Here is a 13,210-nt window from a genome sequence, read left to right on the forward strand (position 1 = left end):
CTCCATTTTCTAATTTAGGTATGGATTGAAATGGAAGCTTGATAGGCGACGTCATACCACGTGTTCACGTAGCAACGCGTTTGAATGACGGGAACGTCTCCAACGCGACACCCGCATTCCATCTTCAAGCTTTCCAACACTCAACCTTCCAAATGGCGCATAACCAGCCAAACGATCTACACAACGTTTCAAAAAGTACATCTACCAACGAAATATTCCTCGCCTGGCAAGACTGCGACGAACCACCGCCATCGGCGCAACCCTTGCCACCGTCCCCAAAAGCTCCCACGCCTTTACCAGCAACCGAAACGCCCAACGCAACCCACCACAACGGCATCCTAAACCCCGCACAACCCAGTCGCAAACTGTTCGACCCCTGGAATTCGTCCTCAACGGGTCACCAACGTGCCGAAAACCGCCTTTCGGGGAGCACATCGTGGAGGGCTTCGCGCAACGCCAAGCTTGGGGCGCAGTTTCGTGGAGGAGCGGGCGGTGGCAAGAGAGTCGCAGACACGGTGGGAGCGGGAAGCGAGGCATTTGGGAAGGACGGTAGAAGGCAGGATGGCGGATGGGAGAGGGGTGCAAGCGGGCTGAGGGAGAGAGGTCAGTTGGCGATATGGGAGGTTGGGAGGGAAACCAAAAGGAGACGAGTCTCTGATGGAGGGGAAGAGGAGAAGAACAGTGACAGACAGCATGACCATGGCCAGAAAGGACAAAGAACCAGGGCCGCCGAAGAGCAGGGAGGTGATGGAGCGCCGAAAGAAGAGGCAGGAGACTTGGACGAGGATGCTGAGGAAGAAGACGATGCGCCACTGCCACCGGAGAGCCAGATATTTCGAAACCTTTGCTTCTACATCAACGGGTCGACAGCGCCAACCATATCCGACCACAAGCTCAAGCGTCTGCTCGCGACTCATGGGGCCACGACATCAGTTGCGCTGGGCCGTCGCAGCGTCAGTCATGTTATCATCGGGCCTACGGGAGAAGGAGGCGTTGGAGGCGGTCTCGCAGGTGGAAAGCTGCAGAAGGAGATTGAACGGGTGGGAGGGAAAGGCGTCAAGTATGTGCCTGTCGAGTGGGTTGTCGAATGCGTCAAGAGAGGCAAAAGACTCCCAGAAGCTGGGTTTGCTCATCTGAAGGTTGGAGCGCCGGCTGGTCAAAGGAGCGTTCTTGGAATGTTTAAGCAGGGCGACAGTAAATGAGCTTGAGCAGGACTTGCATCGATTTGGGCATTGTTCTGAGAAAAGCCATAGGCTATGTATGCATTGGAGAGGTCAGACATCAGCAAAAGGCTCTAGAGGGACAAAATGATACCCCAAGTTACTTTATCTTACCTATTCACTGAGCTTGACAAGCGAGAGGAATTCACCAATCCACTTTGGTAGGAAAATTGGTGATGTTGCGTATATTGCCAGTAACCGTAGGTTTAATATCAATAACTCGGTGCCGTGGTGTAGTTACGCGGGATTGCTGTTGCGTCATATCATGGCTCCGGTCGCCCACCCTGCTAAATATCAGCAAAATGCCTGCCTGGAAGCACTGGGAGCGCAGTCAGTCCTTCTGGGCTGCACTGTACCATCTCCTGTAGTTGTGAAGGTTGGCTAGATCAAATGGGCCTTTAAAATCTTAGATGTGCTCTCTTCGGAGCAAGTATCCACACGTCTGGGAAGATCACGGTTCCTATATTAATTTTTTTTTTTTTTTTCGGAGTTCAAAACTCAACGCCTCCACCTTTTGCTTGCGGGTGCACCCTCTTCTACTGGGGTCACGTCCTTTTGCAGGCTCTTCTCATCATTGGAAAATACTTTTCTGATGTGTTGATGATGAGTCCATAAGAGCTACCATTTCTTTTGACACGTGTTGCGGCAGCCGTGGCATAGTATCGTAGGTGTTCATATTTCCTGGATTAGGCTGCAGCAACGAATGGCTGTTTACTCAGTGTAGCAATAGCAGTTGATGAATGCTCCTCAGGCACAGCTATACCAGTAAACGAGTGCTCCTTTAATGTAACTGTAGTAGCAAATGAATGCCCCGTAGATGCACCCATCTAGCGTGGAGGTCTCATTTCTTGACAATCACTGTGGTGGTGTTGCGATTCGATGCAGCGTGCCGGCCGTGGCGGAGAGGTACCGGTAGATCCGTCAGAGGCCCGAGCTCGCGTATCCGGCGTCCGGGTTCCTTCCGCCTCCGCCTCCCTGCTGCCGGTTAAGGCTGCGACTGTGACGTCCACAGTGCCAGATCTCCCTCCACGACTACCGTACCACTTCACATCAACCAACACCAGTCTTCTCCTTCGCCAGTCCTTCCTTCCTCACCCGTCTCTTTGAAACTTTCGCTCCGTCTCACGAACGCTCCCACAGCCGCAGCATTAAATCGCCGCCTCCTGCCGCGCGGAGCTCTTTGTTCGCCGCAACCCCAGCCACAGGCCGCTCAGCTGTACAACTATTGCTACCGGCGCACACAGCTCTTGCAATGTTCAATCGCGGAGGCCCGTTTGGAAGTCGCCCGCAGGGCTCTCCCCAACAAGGCGGATACAATCCTGTCGGTCAACAGCCTCCCCCTCCAGGCTACGGAGATCCGCGAATGAGAGCATCTGGACTGCCTGCTCGTCCCTCTCAGCAAATGCCACCGCCAATGCCTGAGAAGCATTCCGCCCCATACGCGCGCTCGTCGCAAGGCCCTGGAGGTTCCAAGTCACTCCAACCAGTCAAGAACGCCTTTGGAGACCTGCTCATCTGGGGAAACATGTTAGGGAGCATTCACAATCTGTGTCGTCCTTCCTGATCGCTGACCTGACCATCAGTGCTGCCGTATCCACTCAAGACTTCCCACCCGGAGGCCCTCACACAATTATCCTGAACGACCACTACGTCCTCCCCGCCCAGCCCGTTCAAGAATGCCCGCCGGGTCAAATAGGCCTCAACGAGGCCCAGCGATCATGGGCGCAGATTAGCATATCGCCGGGAGCATTCGTCACGGCAAGGATCTTTGAGGGCACAAACGACTTCTTGTCGACCATCGACATCTCGGCGGTTTTTGCTTCAGCAAAGCAAGCTGTCCAGAGTACATTCGATCAAGAACAATTCAGCGCGTACTTCATGAAGGTAGTTTGCCAGTGAGGGTGGTACATGATGGTTTGCTAATCCGATGACTGCAGACTTTCGGTGGTCAAATCCTCGCGCCCGGACAACAGTTGTTGATGAGCTTCCAAAGCATACGATTTCGCCTGCAGATTCAATCTGTCAAGCTCGGAAATGTTACGGACATGAGTCAAGGCGAGCAGAATGACGACGAGCGGACTGACCCGAATGCCCGTGGTATCCTACACAAGGGAACGCAAGCGTTCTTCCAATCTGAGGCGGATAGTCCCGTCGCAGTCAAGTTTTCGTATCCCAAGGGCAAAAAGCTTCAAGCCAACCAGCTTCTAAAGTCAGGCTTCAAATTCGAGGACTTGAAGATTGGCGGCCTCGATACCGAGTTCAAGGCCATTTTCCGGAGAGCGTTCGCTTCGCGTCTTTTTGGAGACGACCTCGTGGAAAAGCTCGGCATTCAGCACGTCAAGGGTATTCTCTTACATGGCCCGCCCGGTACCGGAAAAACACTCATTGCCAGAGAGATCGGAAAAATGTTGAGGATAGACGAGGACCACGTGCAAATCGTCAACGGCCCCGAAGTCTTGAACAAGTTCGTCGGTCAGTCGGAAGAGAACATTCGGAAACTATTTGCAAAGGCCGAGCAGGACAAGAATGAACTAAACCTCATCATCTTTGATGAGTTGGACGCCGTCTGCAAGCAGAGAGGCAGCGGTGCTGGTGGAGGCACAGGTGTTGGCGACAGCGTTGTCAACCAGCTGCTATCCAAGCTCGATGGTGTCAACCAGATGAACAACATTATCCTGATCGGTATGACGAATCGTATGGACATGATCGACGAGGCTCTGCTGCGTCCTGGTCGTCTGGAGGTGCACATGGAGATCTCCCTGCCCGATGAGAAGGGTCGTGTGCAAATTATCAACATCCACACCAAAAACATGCGCGATAATGACGTCTTGGCTTCGGACGTCAACATCGAGGAGCTCGCCCAGTTGACAAAGAACTTCTCTGGTGCTGAGATAACTGGTCTAGTAAAGGCCGCCACGTCTTATGCGTTCAGCAGGCACATGAAGCTTGGAGACAAGCCAACAATCTCGGAAGATGTCTCTGAGATGAAGGTGCGCCGGGAGGACTTCCTCAACGCCCTTGAGGAAGTTCAGCCCCTGTTTGGTGTCGCCGAAGAGGAGCTTGAGAAGCGCATCCAAGGCGGCATCATCCATTACAGCTCAATTATCAACACCATCCTCGAAGACGGGAAGCTCTACGTCAACCAGGTTGGCAAGGGCAACACTCCTGTCCTTTCCGTTGCGTTGCACGGCCCTCCAGGCAGCGGAAAAACGGCACTTGCCTCGCAGATTGCGCTGTCGTCGGAATTCTCCTTCATCAAGCTCATCAGTCCCGAGGACATGATTGGATACAGCGAGATGCAAAAGGTGCAGCAGCTGGACAAGACGTTCCGAGATGCCTACAAGAGTAAGCTGAGCGTCATTTTGATTGACAATATCGAGCTGCTCGTCGATTGGGTACCAATTGGACCACGGTTCAGCAACACGGTGCTCGTGGCGCTCAAGGTACTGCTGGGCAAGCAGCCTCCCAAGGTAAGATGAAACGAGAAATATCTGGGACCAGAGTACTGACACGACGCAGGACCGCCGGCTTCTCATTCTCGCAACGACGACGGAGAGGTCGGTTCTCCAGCAACTCGACCTGTTTGACCGGTTCGACTTTGACATTCCGGTACCCAACGTGCAATCTCGGAAGGAGCTGCAGCTCGTGCTGAACGAGTCGGCGTCGTTTGGGCCGGAGCAGGTGCATGACATCATTTCGGATGTGCCAGACCAGATTGGAGTGGGCATCAAGAAGATCCTTACGGGTATTGAGACGGCTAGACAGGACCCGCGAGACGTGACGGGCCGCTACAAGAGGTTCTTAGAGACGTCGATTGCGGCAAATAAGTTTTTGTGAGCAGGAGCGATGGCCGGCGTTGTTTGGGCATGTTCTGTAGAAGAGTCTTCATGAGTAGGACTGGCCACAAATGGGGAGCACTCATGTTCTTCGACATGCAATAGACTGGAAAAATTTGCCGGAGTGATCAAAAGTTTTCAAGCACTTGTCGTAGAGAGGACCGGGAGACAACCACGAGCTCCAACTCGAGGAAGCCTGGTTTGTGTATTCCAGGAGCTGAATGACCACGCCTCGGGGAGATTCGAGGTGGCAAACCAAGCAACTGGGAGCATCCATGACAGCAAGCACCAGCACAAGGGTTTCGCAGAGGCCGGGGGAAAACATGGCAGCAATCAGAAAAGCAATCACCGTGGCTGCATGGCCGTTTGTCTTGCACGACATGTCGAAAATCAGGCGACGAGACCAGGGGGCGGAGCGGGGCGGTAGTGCAACGTTGGTGCAGGAGTATCAGATTGACAGACCAGACCACGCGAGATGGGGAGTTTTGACAGGCAGGTCGGCGATGGGGCGCGACTTGAGCGGCAGAGTGCTGTTGTGCCCGTGGCTATTGGCAGCACGCGGTGTGTACTGTGAAATAGGCTGACGGCAGGCCGTGAGGTCACTCAATCTGGCAGGCCGTTGTACCATCAATCGTAGCCGTGGTACAGTACATTCGTTCACGGCAGACAGCAGGGCGAGGCCTGTCTGCGGGAGGTCGGCCCTGGCGTCAATCACCTACCCGCGTTGGAGGGAGGAAGTGCTTTCGGGGGTGTCCCCAGCGCTGCCGTTCAAGATAGTCCACGAGACGACAGGCCGTTCCTGGACGGTTGCTGGTGCTGGGCGGGCCCCCTCGCGTGGCATGTATGTACCATGATATTGACGTGAGGCAGAGTTTTTTTCCAACTTCTGCAGTATCGCTTGGCCATGCAGGTCAACGGTTTCACCAATATGGCCGCCGCCGCCGCTGCCGCTGCCGATGTTGACCTCGCCGCTGATGCCATGGCTCCTGCAGCAGCTGGAATGGAGGAAATCTTCGTTTGGTTGACAGGCAATACGAGCAAGAGACGGGTAGAGGCAGTTCTTGAGACGGGCTGGTCAGCGTCAGGCGTCCCTTCGCTCGTTCTCTCGCACGAGGCCGCAGCGTGTGGTCCCAGCAAGGACGCCAATTCGGGATTGTGGTCGCGCAGGCGCTACCTTGGACGGAGCTGTGGTACCGCCAGTGGGTGGTGATGGCGAGGTTCGTTCTTCGTTGTCTGTCAGACTCGATGCGCACCGGGGGCGGACGGGATCGCGGGCAGCGGGCGACAGTCACATGGGATAAGCAAAGGAGCAACCTGGAAAAGATGTCGCGCAGTGCAGTGCAGCGCGTGGTGAGCAAGTGACCTCGGACGGCTGCGAGCGGCGGCCATGCAATGTTGGTTGTGTCGTGGTGGACCATCTGCCACTTCACCTCACACGTCGTCGCCTCTGCAGGCGCGTGGCCCAATCGTCGTCTCCCAGGTCGCCCGGCAGTGACAACGCATCAACTGCTCTCTCGTCTGCACCGCAGCGCCTCGTCCGAGTCGCCGCAAGAGGTGGGCTGCCCGCCGCCCTCGTTGGCCTCCTCGTCGAAGCTTTTGCAGGGGCCCAAAATTGTAATTGGAATTTTCCTTTCCTTGGCTTCTTCCATCCGCCGACAACCTCACCTCGACTCCCTCGACCTCTCCATTTAGCCTTTCTGCCCAACCCAATTCCTCTCTCCTATCGCCTCCCTCCATTGTCCTCTTGGTTAGCGCCATTGGTCCTGCATTGGCCTGGCCCTGTGCCAATTGCACCTTGCTGATATCAATGTACGAGCGTCCGGGGCGTATCCACCCTGTCGGGACCAAACAGCAGCACCTCCCACTCCGTCATCAGCGAGCGTCTTTTTGGAATTGCGCCGGGAAAACATCTTGCCTGCCTGCCGACTGGCTCAATCTGACATGCCTCCCTATCCGTACCTCTACCTGATCGATTGCTCACCCCCGGTCCATCTCAATCGGGATATGCCATGGCAGCAGCCTTTGGTCTGCCCCCAGCTGCACGCGGCACGCATCGGCCGTGGCCGAATATGACCACGGCCACAGAAAAGCCAGCATGATGTCCTCTCAACGACGTCTTTGTCGTCAAGCAACCGTTTGCTGGGATCATGGATCCACTTCCTTTTCACTAGCGTGGCAGCCTCTGGTCCCGGTCCGGGGGAGGGGAAGGGCACGTAGGTTAGGGTTGAGGCAAGTATGGTGAGTAAGGTAGGGTTTCTCTACTTTCGTCTTTTGCCCCCTTCCCGTCGACCCTTGACCTTGCTTGCTTGGCCTGTCCTTGCCTGTAGCTGTCATGTTGGACCATGCTCACCCCCATCCATGCCATGCCATGCTTGGCCCAGGCCTGACCGGCCCGGGTCCAGTTTACTCTCTGCTCCCAAGGCGGGTCTCTTCTGATAGTGTCAAAGCGGCGCCAGCCGATGCAGACGGATGGGGTTAGGCATGGATCGGGTCCTGCGTGGGGTGTGGGTGGTCGTATAAGCGCATGAGGGCTCAATCAATTGTCAAGGTCGGGGTTCACGGAAGGGAAGAGAGAGAAAAAATATCCATGTTGGCTCACGACTCCCCTGACCTAAACCAACTTTCTGGCCGACCACCCGGACCTCGCCGCTTGCTCCTACCTTGTCCAGCTCTGTGCTGTCCGCCGAGCACTCCCTTTTCATAGGACATTCGCCGTCCGTTATGCAGGCTCCATCACAGCCTGCTTGCTTGCTGCCTCGTCTTGCTACTGCTGCTGGAGCGGGGTCCGACGAACTGGCTTGCGCGGCTTGGATGATTCGTGCCAATCCCTTCCCTCATGCTCCTCTGGCTTGTCATGACCGGATGAACGTACGGCGTTGATGTGCGATAATGTGCCGTAGGGGCCGGAGGGTCTCGCGCACTGGCCCCTCTATCCCTACCCTCCCAATGCCCCCGGGATAGACGCGGTATAAAAAGGGTTCGAGGGCGGGACTGAACCTTCTTTTCCTTTGACTCTGTATTCTCCTCAACCTTGGTCTCAATTGCACATTTTGCCTCCCGTCATCCTCAATCGAGACCTTCCTTGCAACCGCAAGTCCACCAGTATACTTAGTTGAACATCACTACAACACTACCCATTTCATCATGCCCTCGACTTACTACCAACCCAACCCCTCCATGCCGCTCGCCATGCCGAGCAAGCGCTCCCCCACTCACCACGCGCCGCACCATCACCATCAGCCCTCTCACAACCCGTACGCCATTTCCCCGCCCGAGACCGCCGACTCGGTGACGACGGGAGGACCGCCGTCGTACGACCCGACGGCCACGGGAGCGTCAAGCAGCTACGCGGGGTCCGAGTACGAAGCGAGCGGGCCCGTCGGCGGCGGCGGTTATGTGGGAGGAGGCGCTGGCAGCAGCGCAGCGCGCGAGGCCGGCGGCGTCGACCTGCTCGACTACATGGGCGAGCGGTTGAACGGTGCGTTTGACGTGCTGGGCCTCGAGCGGAGCGTACAGATGCAGTGTCAGACGTGAGTCTTTTTCTCTCCCACTTTCTCTCCATTTCTCCATCCATGCTGTCATGGACTCGTTTGAGCGAGGTCACTCCAAAAAGGCTCGACTGGCGCGGAACGACAGCGATTGTGTCTACTACTCACATGAGGGACTTCTCGCTGACAAGCTCTCCAGGTCCGGCGAGCTCAACGCCAAAACTCGCGAGTTGCTGCAGTTGCAGGCGCTCGCACGCCAGCGCCTCGCGGCCACGAGCCGCAACTTCGCCGAGGGCATGAAGGCGGCCAAGGAGGTGCAGCGCGACCTGGAGTGGACGCAAAAGCGCGTTTCGTGAGTACTGTGCGACTCTGCGTCTATGGGGGTGATTGGACTGACATGTTTTCAAAAGGTCGATTAACCAGCGCGCTGCTCGCAAGTATCCAAACGAGTACAAGATGGCCAGCGAGCGGTATCCGGCGCCTGTCGATTGCTAGATTGGCGGACAGACTGATCGAATCGGCGGACCAGCTTTGCTCGAGCGCGACTCCAAGCGACCAGTTCCTGAGAATCGCCTGCGTTGGCTGCTCCATCTTTTGCTCTCTACACGCCTGAGCCCATGGCGTTTTCCAGCCTCCTCAAATCTCTTCGACCGCGACTCTCTGATCTGAACGACCGACTTTGAATGACGATGACACGCTTGGATTGCATCAGCAGGACAGGAATCTGCTGCTCGTACGAAAGTTTCGAGACGAAAACTGAGAAAGACACTACCACACGAAGAAGATGACAACGAAAGAAGATGAAGAAAATGAAGAAGAAGCACGACAGAATTTGAGTCTGTCACCAGCATCAGCATCACGACCAACGCCGCAGCAGTTTCATCTCAATCCTTATTCTCACGCCGTCAGTGAGCTCGCCACTCTTCTACCCTGACGAAAAAACCACAAGGCCAAACTCTACAATCAACAACACCCCGCCCTCGAGATCTCGCGAAACAGCAAGCCAGCAAAACGAACACGACCAAACAACACCACCGACGTCCGCCCTACCATAAGGCTGAGCACATGCTTCTTCACGAATGACGACGCGGCAGCCGATCCGGTCGATCTGCCACGCGCAGCAGCGGCGCGCGACTCCACACGCCGCCGCATCCTTGCCCACAAACCCTCGTCTTTTTTGCTTTTGCGCCTGCTCGTCATCTACAGACGCAGACGCCTGCAACTGCGAACATGGGTGCCAATGCGAACCCCAGACAGCACGGCACGAGCCACAAGTCCATCCGTGCCTCTTTCCCTGGAAGACCTACCGGCTGCGGCTGTGGACTGGGGTGTTGGTGCTTGTTTTGCATGATTGCTTTTTTTTTCTTTTTCTTCCGACCCATAGGCGTTGCGGGCCGCGCGCGCCGTGGGGCTTGCTTCTGCATGGACGCACCTCCTCGCTCAAGGCACGCAGTATCTTCAGCCGGCCAGACGGACAGACGGACAGAAAAAAGACGAATGTGCAAATGCCAGGACCGGGCTAGCACTTTCGTCTGGGATGGAGTGGATATCGCTTACGCTTGCGGCACCTCAGCGTTTGCAACCAACACCAACATCAAGCGAGTAGACAGGCATCGCCAAATCTGCGTTCCTACCTGCACGACTTCTGGCTTCCTCTTTTAAAATCCCTATCCGCATAATCGTCCGTCGGCTGGGTCGTTGGTGCCGTACACTTGTACAGCGTTCCTTCGAAATTCCGGCAGTACATGGCGAGGTTACCAATGCTGTCTGCGAGACCACACTGTCCAGATCGTCTGCACCACACCACGCAGGAACAGCATGCCAGACGTCAGCCACATCAGCGGACGCCGCCGTCGTTGCCACAGCACAGCACGGACAACGGAGACAGCCGGGTGGACAGGGGCTCCACATGGCCCACGTGCATGAACTGGAAGCATGTGCAGCGGGAGCGGGAACGGCAAGCCAGGGATCGAAGCGAGCGAGCCAGCAAGCCACAGGATCGGTTCCGGCCGGCTGACTGAATGACTGGCGAGCTGGGTATACCAGCGATCACGTTCTGCGGGGACGGCTAGACGAGACGAGATGGCGGAACGGGCCGGGGGCGAGCAGTTGCGGCGCAGCCGATCGCGTGGAGGAGAGGCAGGGCGAGGTGACGAATGGGAACGGCGGCAGCGGGACCCTCGGATGGATCCGAGATGGTGGTGTGGGTGAAGCAACAGCCAGGGGGTGGGCTGCCTGGTGGATCTTTTCTTTCGTTGCCCTGGCTCACTCCGGGGGAGGCACACATGATGATGTGGACTTTAGGATCGGTGGGATGGCGTATGTTGCTGCTGCTGTTTCTCCTGCTGTGGACGAGCTGCTACCGTCTATCGTTTCTTGCGGTATGGCGGTAATCTGATTTGCGATGTCCGTCCCAGATGGGCGAAGGCTTTTTTTTGCCCTAGGCGTTGAGAAGTCCAACAATAGGTGATCGAACTGAATGTGAATTTCATCCTTTTGAATCTCGTGCTCCAAGACCACAGCCGAGTGCTCTTCGGCGTAACCACCATGTCTTGGAATGACAGCTGCCGGAACACGGCCACGAGGCTCCTGTGAGGGTGGGCTGCATTTGTAAGTGGGGTTGCCGTCCTGTGGCCATGCCATGCCATGCCATGCCATGCTCTGTTCGCCCAATGCGGGTTCTTGTGCAGAAGATGGCCTGGGTCTTGTGGTCCGGAAGTGGAGCCGTCATGCGTGTGCCATGTCTCGAGCCCGTGCAGAAGGAGGGGATGGGACACCGCCAGCCACTGGGTTGAAACAGTCCGATCAAGGCGCCGGCTGTATTAGTGAGTCAATCGATGCGGAGATTTGCTTTCTCCTATTCATGTAATTGGTTAGGAGCTAGAGGTTTGCGTCTGAGCGTGACGATAACGCGGTCCGGTGAATTTACTGCCGGTCGACCGAAATCGCGAGATTGTAGAAGCGAAGATACTGCGCGGCTTGAACATTAATGGTTTGTCGTTCCTGTAGTGTCTCATCAAGCCTCGTACAGCCTGCGAGTGCTTACAACGGTAAGCTTTGTGAAGGTGCCTCGAGCTTTTGTATTTTGCAAGACCGTCTCCCGCAGACCAGACTGGTTTTGTGCACGCATGCAGGAAATGGAAGGTTTGAGAGAATCAAGATAATGAAAGACACGGAATCGGGTGTTTTCTCGTGCAGGATATGCCCCATTTGTCGACGACGGTTGGGACTAGTTGATCCATTGCAATTGAATATGTTTGATGCTGCTTGCTTTCGTCTGCAAGCGGAAGATATTACACCTTGAAGAGGCCCTTCGAAGCTCGCCAGGTTGCCGTTGGATCTCTGAGCAATCGTCAATCATTGATGGACTCAGGTTGCAGGTTCGACTCGGCGAGTGCGCGAGCCCCAGAGCCCCAGAAGCGCAATCTTCCATTGCTCTCGGATCGCCGAGACGAGGCAGACGGTGACCAGACACTTCGACCCTGGGGCAAGAATCCTGTCAAGAACGTCTTCATGCGAATTTGTCTCACCTCTCAACTTCCTTGCCTCTCAAGACGCGTCCAGGGGTCTTCGATGAAGCTTGGCAAGAAATAAGCAATGTCACCATTTTTATCCCGAATACCGTTCCTCAAGGCCTGAAGGTCAGGTTCGACGAACGTGGAAGCAGGTTGAGTGTCGGATGTCTCGGGCAAGGAAGTTGTTGGAACGTCGGCCCCGGTCAAGTCAGGAACGATGTTTGAAGGTCCCGTCGAGGGCTTTTCTGGAAGCTCTTTGCCGCGAGCAAGGAAAGCAGCAAGCCCTGTTGGAACAGTTTCCTTGTTCTTTTTTGGTTTCTCCGCGGATAAACTGCTTTGGACTGCCATGCGCTCTTCGCTGTGACTCGGCCCACCTACGAGGGAATTAGCACCTGCATAAATCTGTACGTATAATACCGGGGCCATAGAGATAGTGCTTTGACCAGTGCTATACCTTGTCCTTGAGGCGGTGTCGCAGACACCATGTCTGACTGAGCGGTGACTGTCTCGGCATCCTTGGATTCTGTGGGGGCGCCAGGTGTATTTGTGGCTTTGCTTCCCACAGATTCCACGTCGTCATGGTCGGCTCTTCGCTTGCGTGGAACAAGGTCTGCCAAGTCGGCACCTGTGGTCATGTTGGTGAAACAATCTGGCTTGCGGCTCTTCGTTATACCTTGGTCACTATTGGCCTGGCGTTTGCGGGGACCAAGTTGAACACGGTTGGTGCCTGTACCAGCTTCTACTACGGCCTCTGCGCGTACTGGTTTTCCCGACTTTTTTGCTGGCCCAAACGAAGAAAAGCCCATGGCTGCAGCAAGGTCGGGATCGACTTCCATACCGACAGTGTTGTCGTCCATTGTGACCAATCAGGCGCGCCGAGCCAAGTTGCAAAAGGACGTGGGGTTGAAGCAGATCTCGATGGCCACGACGGCCTGAAACGACACGCGCTCGACTCGATCCCGACGCGTCGGTCGCGGAGAGATGGGACGGCGGAAGCGGAACGTAGAGGCGGAAAGTAAAGTTTTTGTTGTTGTTGGGGTGGCAGGCGGAGTCTCTTCGTTTGGCTTCTGCGGTCACCATCAGGCGCAGCGAGAAGGCGGGACGTGGTCCAAGCTCCTGCATCAGCTGGATCCCATCCTGGCCCTGGCCAT

The 13,210-nt window shown here is 55.9% G+C and overlaps 4 protein-coding genes across 4 annotated transcripts; 3 read left to right on the plus strand and 1 right to left on the minus strand.

The window, feature by feature from the left end:
* The first annotated feature begins 133 nt into the window (after positions 1-133).
* Positions 134-1,317, plus strand: J3D65DRAFT_634183 (uncharacterized protein). Its single transcript, XM_066801201.1, has one exon. The coding sequence runs from the start codon at positions 153-155 to the stop codon at positions 1,200-1,202; it is 1,050 nt and encodes a 349-aa protein (XP_066652442.1). The 5' UTR covers positions 134-152; the 3' UTR covers positions 1,203-1,317.
* An 862-nt stretch (positions 1,318-2,179) lies between these two features.
* J3D65DRAFT_634187 (vesicle-fusing ATPase) lies at positions 2,180-5,487 on the plus strand. The gene is made up of 4 exons (XM_066801202.1): positions 2,180-2,747; positions 2,804-3,104; positions 3,158-4,690; positions 4,740-5,487. Exons 1-4 carry the CDS (start codon positions 2,473-2,475, stop codon positions 5,055-5,057), a joined length of 2,427 nt encoding a protein of 808 aa, XP_066652443.1. The 5' UTR covers positions 2,180-2,472; the 3' UTR covers positions 5,058-5,487.
* Positions 5,488-7,846: 2,359 nt separating this feature from the next.
* Positions 7,847-9,331, plus strand: J3D65DRAFT_67977 (uncharacterized protein). Its single transcript, XM_066803691.1, has 3 exons — positions 7,847-8,586; positions 8,744-8,896; positions 8,955-9,331. Exons 1-3 carry the CDS (start codon positions 8,201-8,203, stop codon positions 9,037-9,039), a joined length of 624 nt encoding a protein of 207 aa, XP_066652444.1. The 5' UTR covers positions 7,847-8,200; the 3' UTR covers positions 9,040-9,331.
* A 2,631-nt stretch (positions 9,332-11,962) lies between these two features.
* On the minus strand, positions 11,963-13,177 carry J3D65DRAFT_68111 (uncharacterized protein). The gene is made up of 3 exons (XM_066803729.1): positions 12,733-13,177; positions 12,514-12,669; positions 11,963-12,433 (listed from the first exon to the last, which is right to left on the minus strand). Exons 1-3 carry the CDS (start codon positions 12,914-12,916, stop codon positions 12,078-12,080), a joined length of 696 nt encoding a protein of 231 aa, XP_066652445.1. The 5' UTR covers positions 12,917-13,177; the 3' UTR covers positions 11,963-12,077.
* Positions 13,178-13,210: the final 33 nt, after the last annotated feature.

Source organism: Phyllosticta citribraziliensis (assembly GCF_038025025.1).
Source record: "Phyllosticta citribraziliensis strain CPC 17464 chromosome Unknown J3D65scaffold_10, whole genome shotgun sequence".
NCBI classification, from domain to species: domain Eukaryota; kingdom Fungi; phylum Ascomycota; class Dothideomycetes; order Botryosphaeriales; family Phyllostictaceae; genus Phyllosticta; species Phyllosticta citribraziliensis.

What these genes read in the sequence shown, in the direction of transcription:
- J3D65DRAFT_634187 (XM_066801202.1), top strand. Translation starts at nt 2,473, where the DNA reads ATGTTCAATCGCGGAGGCCCGTTTGGAAGTCGCCCGCAGGGCTCTCCC. An exon ending in CTGCTCATCTGGGGAAACAT is followed by an intron (nt 2,748 to 2,803) that starts GTTAGGGAGCAT and finishes CCTGACCATCAG; the next exon opens with TGCTGCCGTATCCACTCAAG. An exon ending in TGGGCAAGCAGCCTCCCAAG is followed by an intron (nt 4,691 to 4,739) that starts GTAAGATGAAAC and finishes GACACGACGCAG; the next exon opens with GACCGCCGGCTTCTCATTCT.
- J3D65DRAFT_634183 (XM_066801201.1), top strand. Translation starts at nt 153, where the DNA reads ATGGCGCATAACCAGCCAAACGATCTACACAACGTTTCAAAAAGTACA.
- J3D65DRAFT_68111 (XM_066803729.1), bottom strand. Translation starts at nt 12,916, where the DNA reads ATGGACGACAACACTGTCGGTATGGAAGTCGATCCCGACCTTGCTGCA. An exon ending in CCAGGCCAATAGTGACCAAG is followed by an intron (nt 12,670 to 12,732) that starts GTATAACGAAGA and finishes CCGACTTGGCAG; the next exon opens with ACCTTGTTCCACGCAAGCGA. An exon ending in GACACCGCCTCAAGGACAAG is followed by an intron (nt 12,434 to 12,513) that starts GTATAGCACTGG and finishes ATTCCCTCGTAG; the next exon opens with GTGGGCCGAGTCACAGCGAA.
- J3D65DRAFT_67977 (XM_066803691.1), top strand. Translation starts at nt 8,201, where the DNA reads ATGCCCTCGACTTACTACCAACCCAACCCCTCCATGCCGCTCGCCATG. An exon ending in GTACAGATGCAGTGTCAGAC is followed by an intron (nt 8,587 to 8,743) that starts GTGAGTCTTTTT and finishes CAAGCTCTCCAG; the next exon opens with GTCCGGCGAGCTCAACGCCA. An exon ending in TGGACGCAAAAGCGCGTTTC is followed by an intron (nt 8,897 to 8,954) that starts GTGAGTACTGTG and finishes TGTTTTCAAAAG; the next exon opens with GTCGATTAACCAGCGCGCTG.